This window comes from Canis aureus, chromosome 38 (assembly GCF_053574225.1).
Source record: "Canis aureus isolate CA01 chromosome 38, VMU_Caureus_v.1.0, whole genome shotgun sequence".
In the NCBI taxonomy this organism is placed as follows: domain Eukaryota; kingdom Metazoa; phylum Chordata; class Mammalia; order Carnivora; family Canidae; genus Canis; species Canis aureus.
Genome location: NC_135648.1, coordinates 22326144 through 22347116, shown reverse-complemented (window position 1 = coordinate 22347116; position 20973 = coordinate 22326144). Strand labels below are relative to the sequence as shown.

General features: G+C 42.5%; 1 protein-coding gene and 1 long non-coding RNA gene across 8 annotated transcripts in view; one reads left to right on the top strand and one right to left on the bottom strand.

Annotated features, from left to right (window-relative positions):
- Window positions 1-18947, bottom strand: part of RBBP5 (RB binding protein 5, histone lysine methyltransferase complex subunit) — a 39560-nt gene extending 20613 nt beyond the window's left edge. For 2 of the 4 annotated variants that reach the window (XM_077886582.1, XM_077886583.1), the window contains exons 1-3: window positions 18774-18947; window positions 7025-7050; window positions 6010-6182 (exon numbers count right to left, since the gene is read on the bottom strand). In XM_077886582.1, coding sequence (XP_077742708.1) covers window positions 6010-6182; window positions 7025-7050; window positions 18774-18792 — 218 coding nt within the window. In that variant the 5' untranslated portion in view covers window positions 18793-18947. Of the gene's footprint in view, window positions 1-4251; window positions 4398-6009; window positions 6183-7024; window positions 7051-18773 lie in introns of those variants that run through there. The other 2 variants (XM_077886584.1, XM_077886585.1) reach the window with 2 other exon arrangements.
- A 339-nt stretch (window positions 18948-19286) lies between these two features.
- Window positions 19287-20973, top strand: part of LOC144307362 (uncharacterized) — a 56514-nt gene continuing 54827 nt past the window's right edge. For 3 of the 4 annotated variants that reach the window (XR_013374254.1, XR_013374253.1, XR_013374252.1), the window contains exon 1: window positions 19300-19570. This is a non-coding gene — a long non-coding RNA (uncharacterized LOC144307362). Of the gene's footprint in view, window positions 19571-20973 lie in introns of all 4 variants that reach the window. The other variant, XR_013374251.1, reaches the window with a different exon arrangement.

The following is a 20973-nucleotide window of genomic DNA, read 5'->3' as shown; positions in this document are numbered from 1 at the left end:
TATGAGGGAAAAAGAACAATGAAAAGAATAAAAACATAGGAAGATAAGATCAGGGTTTTTTTCCCTTTAGTTTTGACACTTACCAAAAATTAGAACACTGTCTTACATGGTGGGTCTGAGTGTATACAGAGGAAATATCTAAGACGATTATATACGAAGGAGAATAAATGGAGGTAAGGTTTCTACACTTCACTTGAATTGGTAAGATGTCAACACTTGTAGACTGCAATTAGTTAGGTGTTATAGAATATAATACCTAGTAACCACTGAAAAGTTATACAAATACCCTCAAAAATACAATACAGTAGCTCTCTTAGCCATGGGGGATACTAAGACCCCCCCCAATGGATTCCTAAAGCCACCATAGTATCAAATGCCATGTAGACTGTGTTTTCCTGTAGCTAACATACCTATTATAAAGTTTGATTTATGTTAGGCATAAATTAACAACGAGTGGTAATAAAACAGAATTATAACAAATACTGTAATCAAAGTTATGTGAATGTGGTCTCCCTCTCAAAATCTTTCAGTGCACTCACTCCTCTTATGATAGTACAAGATGATAAAATCCCTATGTTGAGGACAAGAAGCATGGGGAAAGACGTAGGTATCATGACACAGCATTAGGCTACTACTGGCCTTCTGACAGTATGTCAGAATCATCTGCTGCCTAACTGTGGTTGACCACAGGTAACTGAAACCACAAAAAGGGAAACCACAGATAAGGGGGACTATTACATATAAAGTGAAATTCTAAAAAATGTTCAAGAAAGCCACATGAAGGCGGGGGGGGGGGGGGGAGGGACAAAAATAAATAAAATTTTAAAAAGAAAAAAGAAAAACATGGGGCAGCTCCGGTGGCGCAGCGGTTTAGCGTCGCCTGCAGCCCAGGGTGTGATCCTAGAGACCCAGGATCAAGTCCCACATCAGGCTCCCTGCATAGGGCCTGCTTCTCCCTCTGCCTGTGTCTCTGCCTCTCTCTCTCTCTCTCTCTCTCGTGTCTCTATGAATAAATAAATAAAATATTAAAAAAAAAAAAAGAAAAACAGAAGGGAGGAGGAAACCCACAACCAGTATTTACCCAAATTTTACAATGAAGAGAAATTGCTACTGAGGAATTTAGCTGGTAGTATATCTCCATGGTTAAGAAGGTAGGATCAAGAGTCAGACTTATGCTGAAGCCTAGACATTACCACCTTTTATCTGTGAGATCCTGGGCAAGTTATACACCCTTCTGAGCTTCAATTTCCTCACCTACAACATAGGAGCAATAATATTACCTACCCAGCAGAAGACTATTGACAGAATTAAGATCAGTATATATAAAACTCCTAGTCAATGCCTGATACATCATGAGTGCTCAAAAATCATTAACAATTATTTGTATCAGAGACAAGATGAATGTATTTCCAGACTTGGAATTCAAGGAGCAAAAGCAAGAGTAAAATAAGGAAGCGAATATAAAGGGATGAAGTTCAAGTCTGCATACCAAAGAACTTTGGAACCTCTCTCATACTGCAAGAACACTTGCAGTCATGCTTACCCCTCAGAAAGGCAATTACAGGATCCTTCTAGAGAATGTGAATCTAATAAGAGATGAGGCATAAAGATGCCCTTCTGTTAGGATTCACAACAAAAGGCCAGCGATCCACCTATTTCAGCAAATGATAGGAGAGTAACAGGGTGAGCTAACACTTGCATACACTGTAACAGTATGTATCATAAGTAGCAAAATTAACAAACCAAAAAAGTAACATATACATGTTGTTTAGATATATGAAAATAATTATCAGAAGGACAAAAAAAATGAAAGCACACAGGGAACCAGACCATACTGGGAGTGGGGACAAACAAGGGAGAGCTTTTTTCTTTTTTTTAATATTTTATTTATTTGAGAGAGAGAGAGAGAAAAAGAGGCTGCTGAGTGTGCATAAGAAGGGATGGGTAGAGGAGCAGAGGGAGAAGCATCTGACTACTGAACAGAATGTTACCTATCATTCCATTTTGTTCTTTCAACTGAACAGAATGTTAACTATCATTCCATTTTGTTCTTTGAACCGTCTTGTGCTATAATATCCTTTTCTCTTTTTCCCATAGCAAGCTTGCATTTCTGTTAAAATAGAAGAGAATCTATGGGGTGCCTGGGTGGCTCAATCAGTTAAAGCTGGATCCGGCTCCCTGCTTAGTGAGGAGTCGGCTTCTGCCTCTGCCCCTCCCTTCACTCATGCTCTCTCTCTGGTTCTCTCTCTCAAATAAATAAAAAAATTTTTTAAGATTTTATTTACTTATTCATGAGAGACATAGAGAGAAAGAGAGAGAGAGAGAGAGAGAGGCAGAGACACAGGCAGAGGGAGAAGCAGGCTCCATGTAGGGAGCCCGATGTGGGACTTGATCCCTGGTCTCCAGAATTATGCCCTAGGCTGAAAGCAGGTGAAACCACTGAGCCACCCAGGGACCCCCCAAAATAAACAAAATCCTTAAAAAAAAAAAAAAAAAAAAAAAAAAAGGAATCTAATTTTTTAAGTGAAATAAATGAAAAGTAAGAGGGGTTCTCCCACTGAAAAAATATATAATAATAGAATATAGTAACAATATACCCAACAATTCCAAACTAAATGAGCAGGCACAAATTAGAAGCTGGGGAAAAAACAAACACAAATACAAAAACTAGAGGCTGAGAATATAGCAGGAAAGCGGCAGACAAGGTTCATAAATCAGCACTTACCGTCTCACAAGGAAGATACTCATAAAACAAATTTTTGCAACAGAATAAGAAAGATGCAACCATGATCTCAAACTTACCATTTCCCCCTCAAGTTTATTTTTTATTTTTTATTTTTTTAAATTTTTATTTATTTATGATAGTCACAGAGAGAGAGAGAGAGAGAGAGAGGCAGAGACACAGGAAGAGGGAGAAGCAGGCTCCATGCACTGGGAGCCCGACGTGGGATTCGATCCCAGGTCTCCAGGATCGCGCCCTGGGCCAAAGGCAGGCGCCAAACCACTGCACCACCCAGGGATCCCCCCCCCTCAAGTTTATATCAGTATCTTCATCCAACCCAGAAATCTGAGGGTCATCATAACTTCTGCACTTTGCTCAGACTCCTTATCTGACTAATGACCAGGACTCTTATTTCTCTACTTCTCTACCCTCTCTCCTATCTGTACTGCTCAGCCCCATTCCTGCTGCAACTGTGCTCATCATCTCTAGCGGAGATCTCTGCATTTCCCTTATCTTCATTCCGTCTCCTTCAATCTCTTTTCCACATGCTGTTCTAAAGGTTTTTTTTTTTTTTTTTTTTTTTTTTTTTAATTAAAAGCTCATCACCTTCCATGAGGATCTCAGTTCACTGACTCTTGCCATATCACATCTCCTACACCACAATCCATCTATCTTGAACTACCTGCAGTTCCCCATCTGATCGTGCTGGTCTTAAAGCTGATGTACCTTTGTGCCTGTGCAGTGTCCTCTGTGTAGAATACAATTGGTAAACATCTACATACACATTTGAGGTTAGAAATCATCTCACCTACAAAGCCTTTCCGTACTACTGTTCTCCAGTACATGAATCATCACCTCCACTAAATCTAAAAACACAGTTCTTGTACAGGAACCATAAAGCTTCAGTACTTGCAACTACTATGTAATTCATGTTTGCTGAAATGAATGAATATATAAGTTTATGCACAAAGATATTCATTAAACATGTAGCAGGGAAACTAGCATAAACTGTTAAGTAAACGATGGTTCATCTATGAGAAGATAAAGAGCCATAAAGTTTTAGAGGTTATGCAAGCAGAGGGTGTCTAGTGGCTCAGTTAGGTGTCTGCCTTTGGCTCAGGTCATGATCCTGGGATCGAGCCCCAATTCAGGCTCCCTGCTCAGCATTCGTGCTCTCTCTCTCACTCTCTGTTCTCTCAAATAAATAAAATCTTAAAAAAAAAAAAAAAAAAAAAAAGACGCTATGTAAACAGGAAACTATCCAGTGTTAGGGAGAAAAAAAGCAAACTATAAAACAGAAAAGGGATCCCTGGGTGGCGCAGCGGTTTGGCGCCTGCCTTTGGCCCAGGGCGCGATCCTGGACACCTAGGATCGAATCCCATATCGGGCTCCCAGTGCATGGAGCCTGCTTCTCCCTCTGCCTGTATCTCTGCCTCTCTCTCTCTCTCTCTGTGACTATCATAAATAAATAAATTTAAAAAAAAACTTTTTTTAATAAAAAAATAAAGTAAAACAGAATAAAGGGGCACCTGGGTGGCTCAGTTGGTTAAGCGTCTGCCTCCGGCTTGGGTTGCGGTCTTGGGGTCCTGGGATCAAACCCTGAGTTGGCCTCCCTGCTCAGCAGAGAGTGTGCTTCTCCCTCTACCTCTTCCCCTCCCTTTGCTCTCTCTCTCAATGAATAAAATCTTTAAAAAAATAAAATAGAGCACAATTACAAATTCTGCTCTTTAAAAACTATATATAGAAACATACTAAAATCTTTACAGTAATAATACTTGGGTTGGGATTATGGGAGATACCAGTTGTTCTTTCTGCTTTGGTGTATTTTCCATAATATTCTAAATGATTACATATTATTTAACAATAAAAATAAATTGTGTATTTTTAACAGGTAGGAAATGTTAAGATTGTGATGAGGTTGCACAACTCTAAATATATAAAAACCAGTGAACTATACACTGAGTCAATTGTATAGTATGTGAATTACATATATTTTAATAAAGCTATTAAAAACATACAGGTTTATTTAAATCTTTACTGCAAGAACAGTTAAAAAAAAAAAAAAAAAAAAAAGCAAAGGAGATGGAAAAACCCTAAGGGATCTTCCAGGCTGGTACTCTCTCATATTAGGGACAAGTTTTGGCCAAAGAGAGTTCATTAGCAGCCAAACCTACTGGGATTCAGGCCTCCTCCCAATCTACAATAGCTGCCATTACAATATAGCTGAAGTTAGTTTCATAAATCCAGATCAGATTATGGGGCGCCTGGGTGACTCAGTCAGTTGAGCATCTTACTCTTGATTTCGGCTCAGGTCATGATCTCGAGGTCATGAAATCAAGCCCTACATCAGATTCATGCTCGTCCCAAGTCTGCAGAGTCTGCTTGTCCCTCTCTCCCTACAGTGCTCCTTCCCCAGTTCGCACACTTGCACACTTGCTCGCTCACTCTAAAATAAACATATAAATAAAATCTTTTTTTTTTTTTTTGAAGATTTTATTTATTTAGTCATGAGAGAGAGAGAGAGAGGCAGAGACAGGCAGAGGGAGAAGCAGGCTCCTTGCAGGGAGCCCGATGTGGGACTCGATCCCAGGACTCCACGATCACACCCTGGGCCAAAGGCAGGCGCTAAACCGCTGAGCCACCCAGGGATCCCCTCTTTTTTTCTTTTTAACCTAAATTTGATTAGGTCCTTTTTTTGGCCCCAAGTTCATTTAGAAGAAAAGGTGTCCTAAAATTTCTGAAGTAAATACAGCAGTCCCAGAGAGGAAGAAAGAAATCAATGGGAATTTATGTTAAACTAGATTTTAGCTCAATTTATTTGATAAAAAGCCTCAACTATAATTCAGTGAAGGAACAGACATGCTCATGATCATTAAAACTGCTGGAATTCAGGAACCTGGACAAAGCTGAAGTAGAAGACTTCCAAGCTTCCCTTCCAAGCTAATTAGGGATTAGCTTCCCTAATCAAGATTTTCTTTTCTAAATGAAAAGTCAATATCACAAATACTACTACAGCAGCAATCTGTAAATATCTCATTTCAGTACTGCAATATTCTCAGAGCCTGATATAAATCTACAAGTACACTCAATTTCTCCCCCACAAAGGTACTTCAAGGATAACATGGATTCCAGGTCTACATATGCTATGAGAAATTGTACTACTAAAGACTGAACACTTAAAAACTCTAAGTATTAAAATCTAGTACAATGAGATTGGCAATTATAGAGTCACCATTCATCCCCCTGATTCAACTCATATTAAACATATTAATGTTAAAATTCCTTACCATAAAGAACAAACTGGATGGATGTGTGCACTAATTATTTTAGCAATGCCTCTTGTCAAGAAATCCCAGATGACAATTCGGCCATCATTACAGCCAACTGCAAGCAGCGTGCCCCACCTGTTAAAGGTGCAAGTCAGGGCCATGCTGATACAATCCAAAGTTCCATCGGCCTCCTAAAAATTAAAATGAATACGAGGATATAGACAATAATACCAAGATATCCAAATTATTTCTCAAAGGTTCTCTATCATCTATGACACTTTTGTTTAATTTAAATTATGAGGTGTACCAAAAGAAACTCTATTGTGTTTTTACACCTATTAAACTAGCCAAAACGAGGAAATAGTTATAAAAGCTAATTTCTGGAAACAGATGTGATTAATCCCATACATTACTAGTATAACTGTACTTAATGTAGAGGGCAATTAGGCAAAATATAACAAAATTCATTAAGAGTCATCCCACTGACCCAGTAATCATAGTCTTGGGATTTATTATGAGAAAAATAATTTATAACAAAACCCCTAGAACAACTTGTATGTGCAACATCAGGAAAAGTTAAATACATTATTTTATATTCATGTCAACCCATTTAAAATAACCATAATGGTTACACCAACAAATATTTAAAGTATTACAAGATATTTTTACATTTAAAAAAGTAAAGCACATTTAGGGCATACACATTATTACTATGCAAAAACACTGACTAAAGCTAGAAAAACACACAGGAAAAAAAATCTATGTACAGGTGATGGTACTGTTTGTGAAAGATTCTTCACCTTTTTTTTTAAGATTTACAACCTTATGGTGAGATTTTCCACCAATATTGTCTATCTATATCTTCTCTCCTCAAAATTCAATACTGAATTCCATATTATAGCAAAAGAGGTATCATTATACTTAAAGCTCCTGTTGTCAAAGGAGGGGGGGGGATCAAACAACATTTTCCATTCAAACACAAAAGCTATCAAGTTACCATACTCCTAAATTCACAATAATACTATACTCTTACCTCTGGATAATTCTGCCCAAAGGACTCTGCAACAAAGCAAAGAAAGAATTCATGGAGCATGTGCAACATACCAAGGATCCTCCAACTCATAATTGGTGGATGCAGTGGTCTGCAAAGTGTGGATGGGGAACTGCTTGGTAGCAGGGGGTAGCTCTGGGACTTGGGGGCGGGGGGGGGGGGGGGAGGGGGGGACACACCTATTTTCATTATCATTTCAAGATGGCATCTGCCTCTTTACTCTCCTACCTCCTAAGTTTACAGATGAGTTCTCCTGAGGCCACATCAGCAGTGATATTGTAACAGAATTCATGCAAAAGTAGATGCAAGAACTCTGCCAACTTCTACTTAGGCAATGCATTAAAAAGACAACTCATAAAACAATGCTCTTCTTCCCACTCTGTTTTAGAGAAGTTATTTTTCATAAAAATGTTACTTACATAAACAGGTAACGGGGCTATGCTGGTTATTCTGAATTACAAACTTTTAAAAACCCAATCTGTCAAACTATCTTAAGTCAGATGAACTCTCTGAAACCTTCATTAGCAGCAGCCAACCAGCCGTGGTCATCTACCTTCCTATTAATGACATGTGCATTGTCACATCATCTGGTAGTTGATTACTGATGCAATTCTCTAGATTAATTTCTTAAGCAAATGACAGTTGGGGGTCAACACGCCTAAATGCTTTTCCTATATGAAATGTGGTGTTCACACACAAGTCAAAAACATTTCAAGCTGCAGATGATGGCATGATGATACCGCCCACTTCTCAGAACTGTCACATCAGCAGCAACACTATCTTTGTCAGGATTTACTTATAACATTACCTAAGTATTTTACTACAGTGGTCTTTATACTGAAAACTACAGGTCCATGAAAGCTGTTTCACACATAAGGCACCCAAATCAGATTTCATTTAAAATAAAAAAGAAGTCTAGGGATCTCTGGGTGGCTCAGCAGTTTAGCACCTGCCTTTGGCCCAGGGTGTGATCCTGGAGTTTCGGGATGGAGTCCTGCATCAGGCTCCCTGCATGGAGACTGTTTCTCCCTCTGCCTGTCTCTCTGACTGCCTCTCTCTCTCTCATGAATAAATAAATTAAATCTTAAAAAAAAAAAAAAAAGTCTACTTAAAAGAAAAAAAAAGTCTGAAAACCAGTTTTATGTGACATTCTATTCTGTCCTTTATAAAAATTGATTGAAAACTAAAGAGTGAAGGATCCCTGGCTGACTCACTTGGAAGAGCAGGCAACTCCTGATCTCTGGGTTGGGAGTTTGAGCCCCTTGTTGGGTGTAGAGATTACTTAAAACGAAAGGAAGAAAAAAAAAAAACCACAGTGAAAACATTAGAAGTAATCAAAAAGCACCAGCCCTACAGTAAAGAACACTAAAGGTAAATGTCCCCAAAAGGTAATTATCTTGATTTATCTAATGTGAACCAGACTTAGAGTGGCTGACTGCATTCAATTATGAAAGAAGGACCTGAAATGCTGAAACCAGATCAAGAAAGGTTTTTGGGGACGCTTGGATGGCTCAGCGGTTGAGTGTCTGCCTTTGGCTCAGGGCGTGATCCCAGGGTCCTGGGATGGAGTTCGGCTTCGGGCTCCCCCGCAAGGAGCCTGCTTTTCCCTCTGCCTGGGTCTCTGCACCTCTCCCTGTGTCTCTTATGAATAAATAAAATCTTAAAAAAAAAAAAAAAAAAGGTTTTTGAAAGAACTTTTGTCAAGTTACTGAAGTAATACATGTAATACAGAAATGTGTAATTAAAAAATCGTTTCCTCTGTGCAACCCACTCACCAAGGTTAAATATTCCATATATTTCTATATGCCTATTTATATAAGCAAATATAGAAGCATGTATTTATATAAGCATTCATATATTTACAGTTGTATTTTTTTAAAGATTTTATTTATTTATTAGAGAGACAGACAGACAGGCAGAGGGAGAAGCAGGCTCCATCCCGGTCTCCAGGATCACGCCCAGGGCTGAAGGTGGCGCTACACCACTAAGCCACATTACGCATACAATGTGACTTGTATTATCAGTAATTTGGCTTATACATCTTTCCAAATCAGTAAGACAGATCTATATTCACACGATTAAGGAACAAACAAAAAAAAAGCATTTATCCAAAAATTTAAAAAACAAACAAAAAACCACAATGTGAAAATATAAAATACTGGGAAAGGAGCACAGTGTGATATGCTGTGTTGAGGTAAGTAAAGCCACGTAGAAGATTCTGAGCTAGTCCAGAATCTATGGACCATTTAAATGTATGACTACCTCTCAACACAGACTATCCCTTGTATTTCTGATTTATGTTTTTTATGATGGGCTTTTCTTTTTTGCGAGTTAATCATGCTAGTTAATAGAATTACAATAAGGTGCTTAAATGAGAATAAAGAGAAAGTGAAATATAAAAAAGACTAGATTAGGGCATGCCTGGGTGGCTCAGCGGTTTAGCACCTGCTTTCTGCCCAGGGCGTGATCCTGGCCAGGATCGAGTCCCGCGTCTGGCTCCCTGCATGGAGCCTGCTTCTCCCTCTGCCTCTGTGTGTGTGTGTCTGTGTGATGAATAAATAAATAAAATCTTAAAAAAAAAAAAAAAAAAAACAGACTAGGCTAATCTAGAACAGTTTTGTTGGAGGGCCTGAGCAAGATTGCCGTCAAGCAGGATTACAAAACCACAAGGCCCTTTCCTCAGAAAATGTTCAAAATCATTTATATTCTCCATCTTGCTACCATCTACCATTTTATGTGACAATTAGATTTCTGAGATTTTAAAAACCATATAGGGGGAAAGAAAAGATACCCAAAGATGTGGATGCCAAAGAGAAATAAAACCCTGGTCAGAAATTTCACTTCATGATACACCTGATACAAAAAACATGAGTGACTTCTATAGCAAAACAACATTTCCAAAATGGATTATAGAAGAAAAATCCTTGACTGGATCAATCAGTAAAAAACACACTGAATGGTTGTTAAAGACAAACCATTAAAAGAGGGGGAAAGGAATAGGCCCATAAAGATTTTGTGAGCAGTTTCTCCTAAGACTCAATCTCCTTGAGATTCAAGCAGCAATTACTATGTTATTCAAGCTATTCTGAGCAGAAAAAAATATAGTTTCTTACAAAGCCAAAATAACTGACACCAAAACATCAGAGACAACACAAAAAAGAAAATAAGAATTTTCTTAACATAAACTGTACATGATATTTTACCCTTACATTCTACAGACTTGAAAAGTAACTTTTTTTTTTTTAGATTTTTATTTATTTATTCATTCAGAGAGAGTGAGAGAGAGGCAGAAACACAGGCAGAGGGAGAAGCGAGCTCCATGCAGGAAGCCCGATGTGGGACTCGATCCCAGGTCTCCAGGATCACACCCCGGGCTGCAGGCGGCGCCAAACCGCTGCACCACCAGGGCTGCCCTGAAAAGTAACTTCTAACAATATATACAATTATACCCAATTTCTAAACACAAAGCATCTGGATTTTGTTATTGTACCATGTAAGAAGGCATTACAGTATAGCAGAAAAAACAAAGAACATGGTTATGGCAAGGGCACTCCTAACATACCTTCATGGCACAATGTACATCCTTAGTCAAGAATGTTTGTAACAGCCACAATCCTATCAGCAGATGCTAAAAACACATTTACTAAAACTCCATAATCATTTCTAATAAAAGGAACAGAAGACTACAATAAATGATACATTCTAACAAAAACACGATTATCATTCCAAAAGGTGAAATATTAAAACCATTACTTTTTTTTTAAGATTTTATATATTTATTCATGAGAGACACAGAGACAGACAGGCAGAGAGAAACACAGGCAGAGGGAGAAGCAGGCTCCATGCAGGGAGCAAGATGTGGGACTCCCAGGTCTCCAGGATCATACCCTGGGCTGAAGGCGGCGCTAAACCTCTGAGCCACGTGGGCTGTCCTTTAAAACCATTTCAATTAAAACCATTAATTAATGGTTTTAATATTAAGCAATGAGGAAGACTTTATATATGTCATATATAATATATATAAGCCAATAAATATTAGTTAATACCATCTTGGTGGCTCCAGCCAATGGAATAATAAAATGATAGCTGGTTTAACCACTGAATATAAGGAGATAAACCAATTACTCTTTTGCTATCACTGAATACCCAGAAAACACAAGAGGCTCTAATAAGAAAATTATTTAAATTAATAAGAAAATAGGAAAGCGGCTCCTGGCTGGCTCAGTCAGGAGAGCGTGCAACTCTTGATCTCAGTGTCATGAGTTCCAGCCACATGTTGGGTGCAGGGATTACTTTAGCAATTAGTATCCAAAAATAGAAATACAAGGAAAAACTCCATTCACAATGGCTACAAACATATAAAATATTTAAGGAAAAAGCTAATAAGGAGGACAAAAGACATGTATGAAAAAAACTATAAAATCTTAGCTAAGGCCATAAAATCTAAACAAATGAAAAGACAATCTACATTCTGAGATGGGAAAACTTGATCTGCACACACATACACACACAAGTATATATAAGCATAGAGAAAAATATGGGAGGAAATATGCGGGATTATCAACAAAAGGGAGGAGAAGAAGAAAAGATCACTTTTTTTAAAAAAGCATATACATTTTAAAAATGTTAAAATTATATATAATGAATGTGTATCTACATGAATGCATTAAAATCTACCATCTAGGGATCCCTGGGTGGCGCAGCGGTTTGGCGCCTGCCTTTGGCCCAGGGCGTGATCCTGGAGACCCGTGATCAAATCCCACGTCGGGCTCCCAGTGCATGGAGCCTGCTTCTCCCTCTGCCTGTGTCTCTGCCTCTCTCTCTCTCTGTGTGTGTGTGTGTGTGTGTGACTATCATAAATAAATAAAAATTAAAAAAAAAATCTACCATCTATTATCTCCTAATGTGTAGGAATAGCATCCTATAGTGTTAAGTGAAGAAAGCAAGTTTCAAGTAATGTGTATAAAAAGGTTCTATTTCTGGAAAAAAGCAAAAACAAAGCCCTAATAAACCGGTTTAAATGTTTGCGTGAGCAAGGAATAAAAAGGATAAACTCTAGACAGTACCTTTTGGGGAACAGGAGAAAGTTTTTATCTGTATGCATGTGAACTGTTTGCACTGCTGTGATAAATACGTGCTATATTTGTTCTTTGAAAAGAAATGAAAGAACCACAATGAGCTTTCCAGACTCAATCTCAAGTGGGCTCACCATTTCTCTGAAGTGCGCAAACCTGCATTTATGATTAGCTACTTACTGAGAGTTTATGTGTCAGACTCTGTACGAAGGTCTTTTCTATAGAATTCTCATTCAGTCCTCTCACTTCACTATTCAGTGACCACTGCTGTCACCCGCTAGACCCCAAGACCTGATCTCTACTGCCCACCTGCTTGTACTCACCAACCTTTGTCCCACATTTTTCCTTAAGCTCTTTTCTTTCCCCTTTGATCTCTTCACTCAGACAAATGGATACTGAAACCACCCCTCAAACAACAGGGTCCAGACCACCCAACCTGGACCAGTTTGAGCGTAACCCTGGACTCCAGCTTGTGCACAGGGACCTCAGAGGGACCTCCTAATACCTTTACCTCATTATAATACTAAAATCTCCTGCCTAAGGAGGAGCACAAACCTCATTTACATAACAATATATGGATAAAAGCATGTTTCCTTAAGGCGCATGTGTGGCCTGGAGCTCACCTATACCTGTGAGGACAAGGCCTCCCAACTAAATATTCATCCTAACCCTAAACAGAAGGAATCCATTCACACTCACTCAGAGAGACAGCTTTGGAAGTTACTTCCCATGATCTTACTTGCTGCAAATAAAGTTTCCTTTGTGCACCAACTACCTGGTGGATCTGTAACTCATCAAGGGGCAAACACCCATTGGCTCAGTGACACTATTACAACCCATTTCACAGATGAACAAAGTTAGGCTACAAAGTCACTTCCCAAGGAGGGAACTGCTCACACAGTTAAAAAGTGGCAAAACTGGAACCTGATCCAGATACCACACTCTTAACTATAACTACACTAAAAAGCCTCCAGAATCTTGCTGGAATTTGACCTCAAGGTTATCTGTAAAACATCACACACCCTTTACTGAAAATCAAAATGTGTCCATCTGTTTTCCTTCAGTACATCTTCCTTTCTCTCTCCGAATCTCAAGGCCAAGAAATATAAGTCAATCAAAAGAAGTAAGAAAATAAATAAATAAATAAATAAATAAATAAATAAAATAAATAAAATAAAATAAAATAAAATAAAATAAATAAAATAAAAAGGAGTAAGTGACCTAGAATCTCTACCTACTGAGGGGTTTTCTTGGCAACAACCAGTGTTCACTTTATTTGTTCCAAAAAAACCATCCCTTCTCTCAGAGAAGATAAAAGAAAAATTAGAAGTCAAGCATCCCGCCGCCTCTTTGCCTATAAAGCCTACCGTAGGCCCACAAAAGGTATTTGCTGAGTGCTAAATGAATAAATTTGGTATTGCACCATTCAGTCCAATCAAGCAGGAAACTTTTTTACTCTTCACATTCCACATAGTGTTACAAACACTTTCTAGTGGACTCATCTTTACAATCTTGGCTTTATTACATATTTCATTACATTAGCTTTCCTGACCCCGTTCTTAAAACACTGTGCCCCACCCCCACAGCCATCCAAGCCTTTTCTAGCCTTCTTCCTCCTGCTCTCATGACCTGGAATAATGTCTATTCTCTACACTGCTGAACATCCACCTCCTTGAAGACCTGATCATCATAAGCTCTCAAACCACAGCACAGATCTTTTCCCCAATGGCCCTGTTACTTTCGATTCCAACCAACTCTTCCCTGTTGTAATGGTTAGGTGCACAGCAGCAGTTTCCATTCTGTTTCCTCAATCTAACAAGTGAGGACACAGTCGGTGGCTTTTCTTTTAGAGAAATGCAACTTGCAGGTGTCCAGATGATAGATCCCACCCTCATCCAATGCCTTCACTATCATAATTACTACAGGTCCTGGGCTCCGGTCTCGCTTCCCTCACAAAACTGCCACAGCCAACTTTCTAAGACCGGACTGTCACCTCTCACTTAACTGCTTAAAAATCTTCCTCACCCAACAATATACCAAACTTCTAAGTATAATTTTATAAAGTGATTTCATTCTGGCCCCAAGCAGTGTTTTCCACTGCATGTTTGGCTAACTTCCCATCAGCACCTACTTTAGAACCTCACATAACCCACCCTGAGCACCAGCTGTAGACTACTAACCATTTCTTGAACATACCACACTGTCATGCCTCAGAACATTTGTCCCAACTATTCTCTGCACTGCTAAGTACCTCCCCTGACTTGACCCTCTGGAAAAACCCTACTTTAACTGTACTGTCTGGGTTAAACGACGCTTCCTCTGTAAAATTATCCCTAAATTCTACTGCCAACCTCAATGATGCAGAATAAATTGCTTTCAGCTGAACTCCCATAATGTATTCACTTATTATGGGTCCGTATTATACACAATTATTTATGCCTCACTCCTCTTAGTTCTACGTATTTATTCAGGGCAAAGGCTGTATCTTATTTCGGTGTTTTTCAAACAGTAGGGTCCAATCCACCATAAATAGATAAATCAATTTAGTGAGCCACAAGTTTTTTAAAAGATTAGAAGACATCAGAGGACACTGAGCATAACAGGGATTAAGTATAATTTTGAAAAACTTAGTTATATATATTTGTATATATGATGGGTTGTGATTGAAAATAGATTTCTTGGGATGCCTGGGTGGCTCAGCAGTTGACTGTCTGCTTTCGGCTCAGGGGTCATGCGCTCAGAGCGTGACCACGGAGTCCCACATCGGGTTCCCTGCAAGAAGCCTGCCTCTCCCTTTGCCTGTGTCTCTGCCCCTCTCTCTGTGTCTCTCGTTGAGTAAATAAATAAATCTTTAAAAAGAAAGAAAATAGATTTCTTAGGCAACTTGGGTGGCTCAGTCAGCTGAGCATCCAATTCCTGATTTCAGTTCAGATCACAATCTCATGGTGAGCTTGTGGGCTGGGCTCACAATCCAAGGAAGCAGGAAACTTTTTTACTCTTCACATTCCACACAGTGTTACAAACACTTTCTAGTGGACTCATTTTTACAATCTTGGCTGGGCTCAGCACTGGGCAAAGGAGCCTAAGATTCTCTCTGCCCCTCCCTCCCCTCTCCTTCTGTCTCTCTCCCTCTCTAAAGAAAAAGGAAAATAAAAAAGATTTCTTACTGTGAGTTGTAGTAAAAATAGTTTTGAAAAACTTCCTTAACTTTGTATCTCAGATGCATACTGTCAGATACACAGCAAGGGCTTAAAGGTGACTGCAGAAGATTAGGATCTTGAGTGTTCACATTAAGAACACATTATCATTCCTTTCCTTTATCCAGCCAGATATCCTTTCCTGGGCATGCTCCCACAATCACATCATTTCTGTTCCTTCATGCTTTTTATCTGCAATTAACCTTCTCCTTTAAAACTCAGTCACTTCCATAGAAATGCAGATCTACTGGGTCCAGCCTTCTTTTAAATTGTCTAACTTTCCTGGGGCACACCTCGGTGGTTCAGTCAGTTAAGTATCTGACTCTTGGGCAGCCCCGGTGGCTCAGCGGTTTGGGGCCGCCTGCAGCCTGGGGTGTGATCCTGGAGACCCGGGATGGAGTCCCACATCGGGCTCCCTGCATAGAGCCTGCTTCTCCCTCTGTCTGTGTCTCTGCCCCTCTCTCTGTGTGTCTATGAATAAATAAATAAAATCTTTAAAAATAAAATAAGTTCAAATCTGGGATGCCTGGGGGGCTCAGTGGTTAAACCTCTGCCTTTGGCTCAGGGCGTGATCCCGGTTCCAGGATGGAGTCCCACATCAGGCTCCCTGTGAGGAGCCAGCTTCTCCCTCTGCCTGTGTCTCTGCCTCTCTCTGTCTCTCTCATGAATAAATAAATAAACTCTTAAAAAAAAAAAGCATCTGACTCTTGATTTTGGTTCAGGTCATGATCTCAGGATGGAGGGATCAAGCCCCCAAGTCAGGCTCCATACTCAGTGTAGTCTGTGTGTTCTTCCTCCCTCTGCTCCTCCCCCACTCACAGGGGCACACACGCTTGCGCGCGCTCTCAAATAAATAATATCTTTAAATATATATATAAGTTGTCTAACTTTCCAATGATAAATATTAGTAAGTTTCACCCTCAAGAATCTTCTGTGTCATTCAAGAAAAACCTTTCCCATAACTATTTCTTTCAATGTACTAGCCTATCACCTTTCCTCCATCCTGAAGGGTGGACCTTTGGCCTCCACTCTGCCTCTAGCTTCCGCTCAAGTCACCAAGGGGGGTGCCAAGCTGCCTAAGGACTATACAGAGCAGCCCTTTGTCAGTTCTCAGCCTCCAGTGCTCTACAACTGGCTTCTGAGAGCACGTCGTGTATCCTCCTCCACTTCTATGTAGGTAAATAAATGGAACCTTTCAAAAATATGCCTAGCTCATAAGTACTATGTAACTCTTAATTTATTATCATGGGATCCCTGGGTGGCGCAGCGGTTTGGCGCCTGCCTTTGGCCCAGGGCGCGATCCTGGAGACCCGGGATCGAATCCCACGTCGGGCTCCCGGTGCATGGAGCCTGCTTCTCCCTCTGCCTATGTCTCTGCCTCTCTCTCTCTCACTGTGACTATCATAAATGAATTAAAAAAAAATTAAAAAAATTTATTATCATTTATTCCTCCTCTTAACCCCTAAATATACGTAACTAACTGTCCAAGATTCTGCCCTCAGCAGTCTTCCCTTTCTGCCCCACCCACTCTCTCCCTTGGCCTTGTCATCCACTCAGCAATGTTTCAACAAGCCCACCTGCAGGAAAAGTACCCATCACTCTCACAAATCTAAAGCTATCCCCTGAATCCCAGATCCACACTCAACATGTCCAAAGCGGTCTCTGACCAATCTCCTTAAATGGTCACCAGTAATATCACCATTGGCTCCCATCCTTTTCATTTCGCTGTTCCTCCCCACCCCCACCACATGCAACCAATTCTCAAATTCTGTCTCAACTCTTACCTCCTCGGTGCCTCTTCGTTCCATTTCCTAGCTCGGGCCTTCTCTATCACTCATTTACTCTAGCCCTCCAAAGTGGTCTCACACCACCCAAGACTCAACAACATGCTGCTGGCGGATAAATCTTAAAACCAGAGCTGTGATGAAGTCACTCACCAGGTCAAAACCCTTCACTGGATCTGCCCTACCTTCCTTAAAAAAAAGCACAAACTTTTCAGCTGGGCATTCAAGAGCCTCCACAGAACAGATGGCAGCAACCTCATCTCTTGGCCTTCTCTTTACTCAGTACCCACAACCTGGCCAAGCGGGAACATTCTTTCTCACTGACGTCTCAGCTCAAATATTCCTAATAAGCCTCTTTCTCCTGGTATCTTCACGCGTCCATCTCTTTTTCACCAATCCTCAACGCCCACTCAAAACTTCAACTCCTCCATAGGTTTTTGTTGTTGTTGTTGTTGTTGTTCCTGGTTATCCTTCCTCCCCCACCTCAAAGACATTCCACTCCCCCTTCTCAAGGTTCTTAGCATTTGGTCATGACCCTTAAAGGCCTATGTTCTGCAATATAGTAGGACTGTTTAGATAACCACCTTAACCTCCTTGCTTAACAGAAAGCTCCTTACAGTTAAGGACCATTTCTTCAAAATCTTCGAAACCCTTTAAACATTCAGCACGACTTCTTTTTTTTTTTTTTTAATTTTTTTAAATTTTTTAAAAAATTTTATTTATGATAGTCACAGAGAGAGAGAGAGAGGGGCAGAGACGCAGGCAGAGGGAGAAGCAGGCTCCATGCACGGGAGCCTGACTTGGGGCTCGATCCCGGGTCTCCAGGATTATGCCCTGGGCTGAAGGCAGGCGCCCAACCGCTGCGCCCCCCAGGGATCCCTCAGCACGACTTCTGAGTTGTTTTTTGCTGTTGTTGTTGTTGTTGTTCGTGGTTGTTTGTTTTTAGAGGAAACTTTACAGCAAGTCATTTAGGAATTCTGGAAAACCTCAGCCATTCCCTAGGCTATCCTGATCAACACCTAATGAAAACCTAAAAGAAGGGATCTACAGTTTCTTTGTTTTGTTTTGTTTTGTTTTGTTTTGTTTTGAACAACTTGGGTAAGAGGGAGGAAATGACTCAGTTCCCAGTGTCTTACACGCCGTCCCTGGTGGTTAAGGAGCTTAAACAGGAGCTCGAGGTACCTGGATTCCAGCGTCAACGATGCCATTAACTCGCTTAGCGCCTCCCCGTCCCTGCCCACGGAGACCTTTTTCATCCGCCCAAGGAGGAATTTCAGCTCACATCCGCACGTTCCCCTCCTTAGGCATCCCGTGTTTCTACAGAACGATCCAAGCTTTCCAGGTCCCCAAGCCCCTGCCAAGCCTGCAGAGCTTCACCTCAAGCCTCGCATCCTCAGATTCCTCCATCCCGCTGCTCTGGGGGACTTGAGCACCTTTAATCAAATCCAGGTCACAAAGTGTCGGTCCCCCCCGCCCCACAACTGGTCTGGAAGCGGCGCCGGGGAACCATGCATGCAGCTCCGGCAGCGGCCAGGCTCGTCCCCCCGCTGCTGCTCCCTAACAGCAGCGCCCAGTGACCCGCAGCCCGGCGGGGGCCCTACGGGTGCAGCCTCGGGCCCGCCCGCCCGCCCGCCCGGGTGCCCTCGCCTCCCGCACCAAGCGCAGCGCTCCTCACCCAGCAACTCGAGGTTCATCCCTGAGGACTCCGGCCGCCGGGTCTCCGCTCCAGGAACGACGCCTTCTCCCCCGCCTGCTCCCGAGACCTGCGCGCAAGAGCGGGGGGCGCCGCCGAGAGCTCGGCGCAGGCTCCGGACACTTTCTGGCTTCCAGGACCCCGCGGCTTCCGCTTTCTTCCCCCGCCTTCCTTGTTCGTTTCGGATGGGCCGTCCGCAGAGATGCCTGATCAAAAAGGCGAACAAACTCGCGCGGAGCCGCTGGAGGACGCCACTGACTAAGGCACAAAAACGTAATCGTCGCCTGGTACTGGAGAAGGGGCGAACATCGGAGGCCGCGTTCTCCCGAATCGTGGACGCGAGCCGGAAGTTTCAGGCATGTGGCTAGACTACTAGCTCCCAGGCCTCGCCGTGCGGTGCGCCTCGCGGCGACGTCCCCGCGGCTGCGCGCGGGGCTGCAGGAAAGGTTCCGCGCGGCGCCGACGGCCCGGGGAGAGCGGGAGGGGGCGGCCGCGGGGCTGGGGCGGGGGGCGGGGCGCCCATTCTCCGCCCTGCAGGCTGCGCTCGCCGTGTCTGTTTCGGTCTCGGGGCCGTCACCCCTTTCGCGTACAGATAGGCCACTGGGCGCACGCAGCGCGCACGAGCCCTAGTCGGGCCTCGGAGCCTGACGGACCGGACGCCGAGGACCCAGCGGAAGGACGGCGGAGCGCCCCGCGGCTCGGGCGGGCGGGACTGCGATGGGACACGGAGCTGGCGCGCGCCAGGAGCGGATTCCCTAGAAACTGGATTGCGCTGTGAGGTCTGTGGGCTGTCAGACGGAGGAAAAGAGTGGGCCGGGCTTGGGGTGGCTCATGTGGAGCTGCAGCGCCCGCCGTCGGCCCAGGGCGTGACCGCGGGGTCCCGGGATCGAGTCCCGCATCCGGCTCCCCGCAGGGAGCCTCCTCTCCCTCTGCCTGGGTGTCTCATGAATAGATAAGTAAAATCGTTAAGGAAAAAGGAAAAAAGAATGGCATAGGCTTTCTATTAAAAAAAAGGGGGGGGGGGGCTGGAGCTAGATCCCTGTATGCAGATTTAAAGCCTGCAATCCCAGCTCCGTCCCTGACCAACCCGACCTGTTGCGGGGGGGAGGGTCTTGCAGGTGAAAATGAGGGTGTTGATAAGAGTACCTGCAGGATTATTGTGCAGGGTCGATGAGCTGACACGTAGGAAGTGCTTGGAACAGCAAGCGTCCCGTAGAAGCTTAGCTGGTGTTTTTTACGTTTTTCAAAAGATTTTATTTATTCATGAAACACAGAGACACAGGCAGAGGGAGATGGGGATCCTGATGCGGGACTTGATCCCGGGACTCCGGGATCACGACCTGAGCCAAAGGCAGACGCTCAACCACTGAGCCCCCCAGGTGCTCCCCCTAAACCTCAGCTATTATTATTTACGAATTATTTTACCCAGAATTATTCCATTCCCTTGAGGCCGCGGAGGTGGCTCTCCGCCCCATGTGAACAAGTGCGTTCGTCCGCATGACCACAACGTGGGGAGGATTTCATCCAAAATTTTTGTCCTGAGGACGCCTGCGTGGCTCAGAGGTTGAGCCTTTTTCTCTTCTGGGAGGTGGCCTGTTGGAGCACTTTGCCTGTATTTTGGATCATGCGGTGTTTGCCTTGTAGGATACTTAAGGGAGGAATAAGATCAGATCCATGTTTAGGAAGGAAAACAAGGACAGTGTGGAGTAGGATTGATGAGAGGAGTGGAAAACAGGTAGGAAAACACTGCAGTAATTCTGTGAGGAGAGGAGGGAGACCTGACCCAAAGTCGGGGCAGAGGGGAAGAGGAAGGCAATGCATTCAGGAGAGGGGGAGGAGACAGAACTGATACAGTGGGAGAGGCCTCTTGCATGTGGAAAGCAAAGAAGGTCAGGAGACTGGCTCAACTTCCATGCTTCTGCTTTGACAGGGGACTCGGTTTGATAGGGCAGAGAATGCAGGAAAAGGAACAGCTTTGGCAAGGCAGGTGGAGAGTCCAGAGTGGGACCTGTCAGGTTTCTCTTTCTTTCTTTCTTTTTTTCTTTCTCTTTCTTTCTTTCTTCCTTCCTTTCTTCCTTTCTTCCTTTCTTCCTTTTTTCCTTCCTTTCTTCCTTTCTTCCTTTCTTCCTTTCTTTTCTTCCTTTTCTTCCTTTTCTTCCTTTCTTTTCTTCCTTTCTTTCTT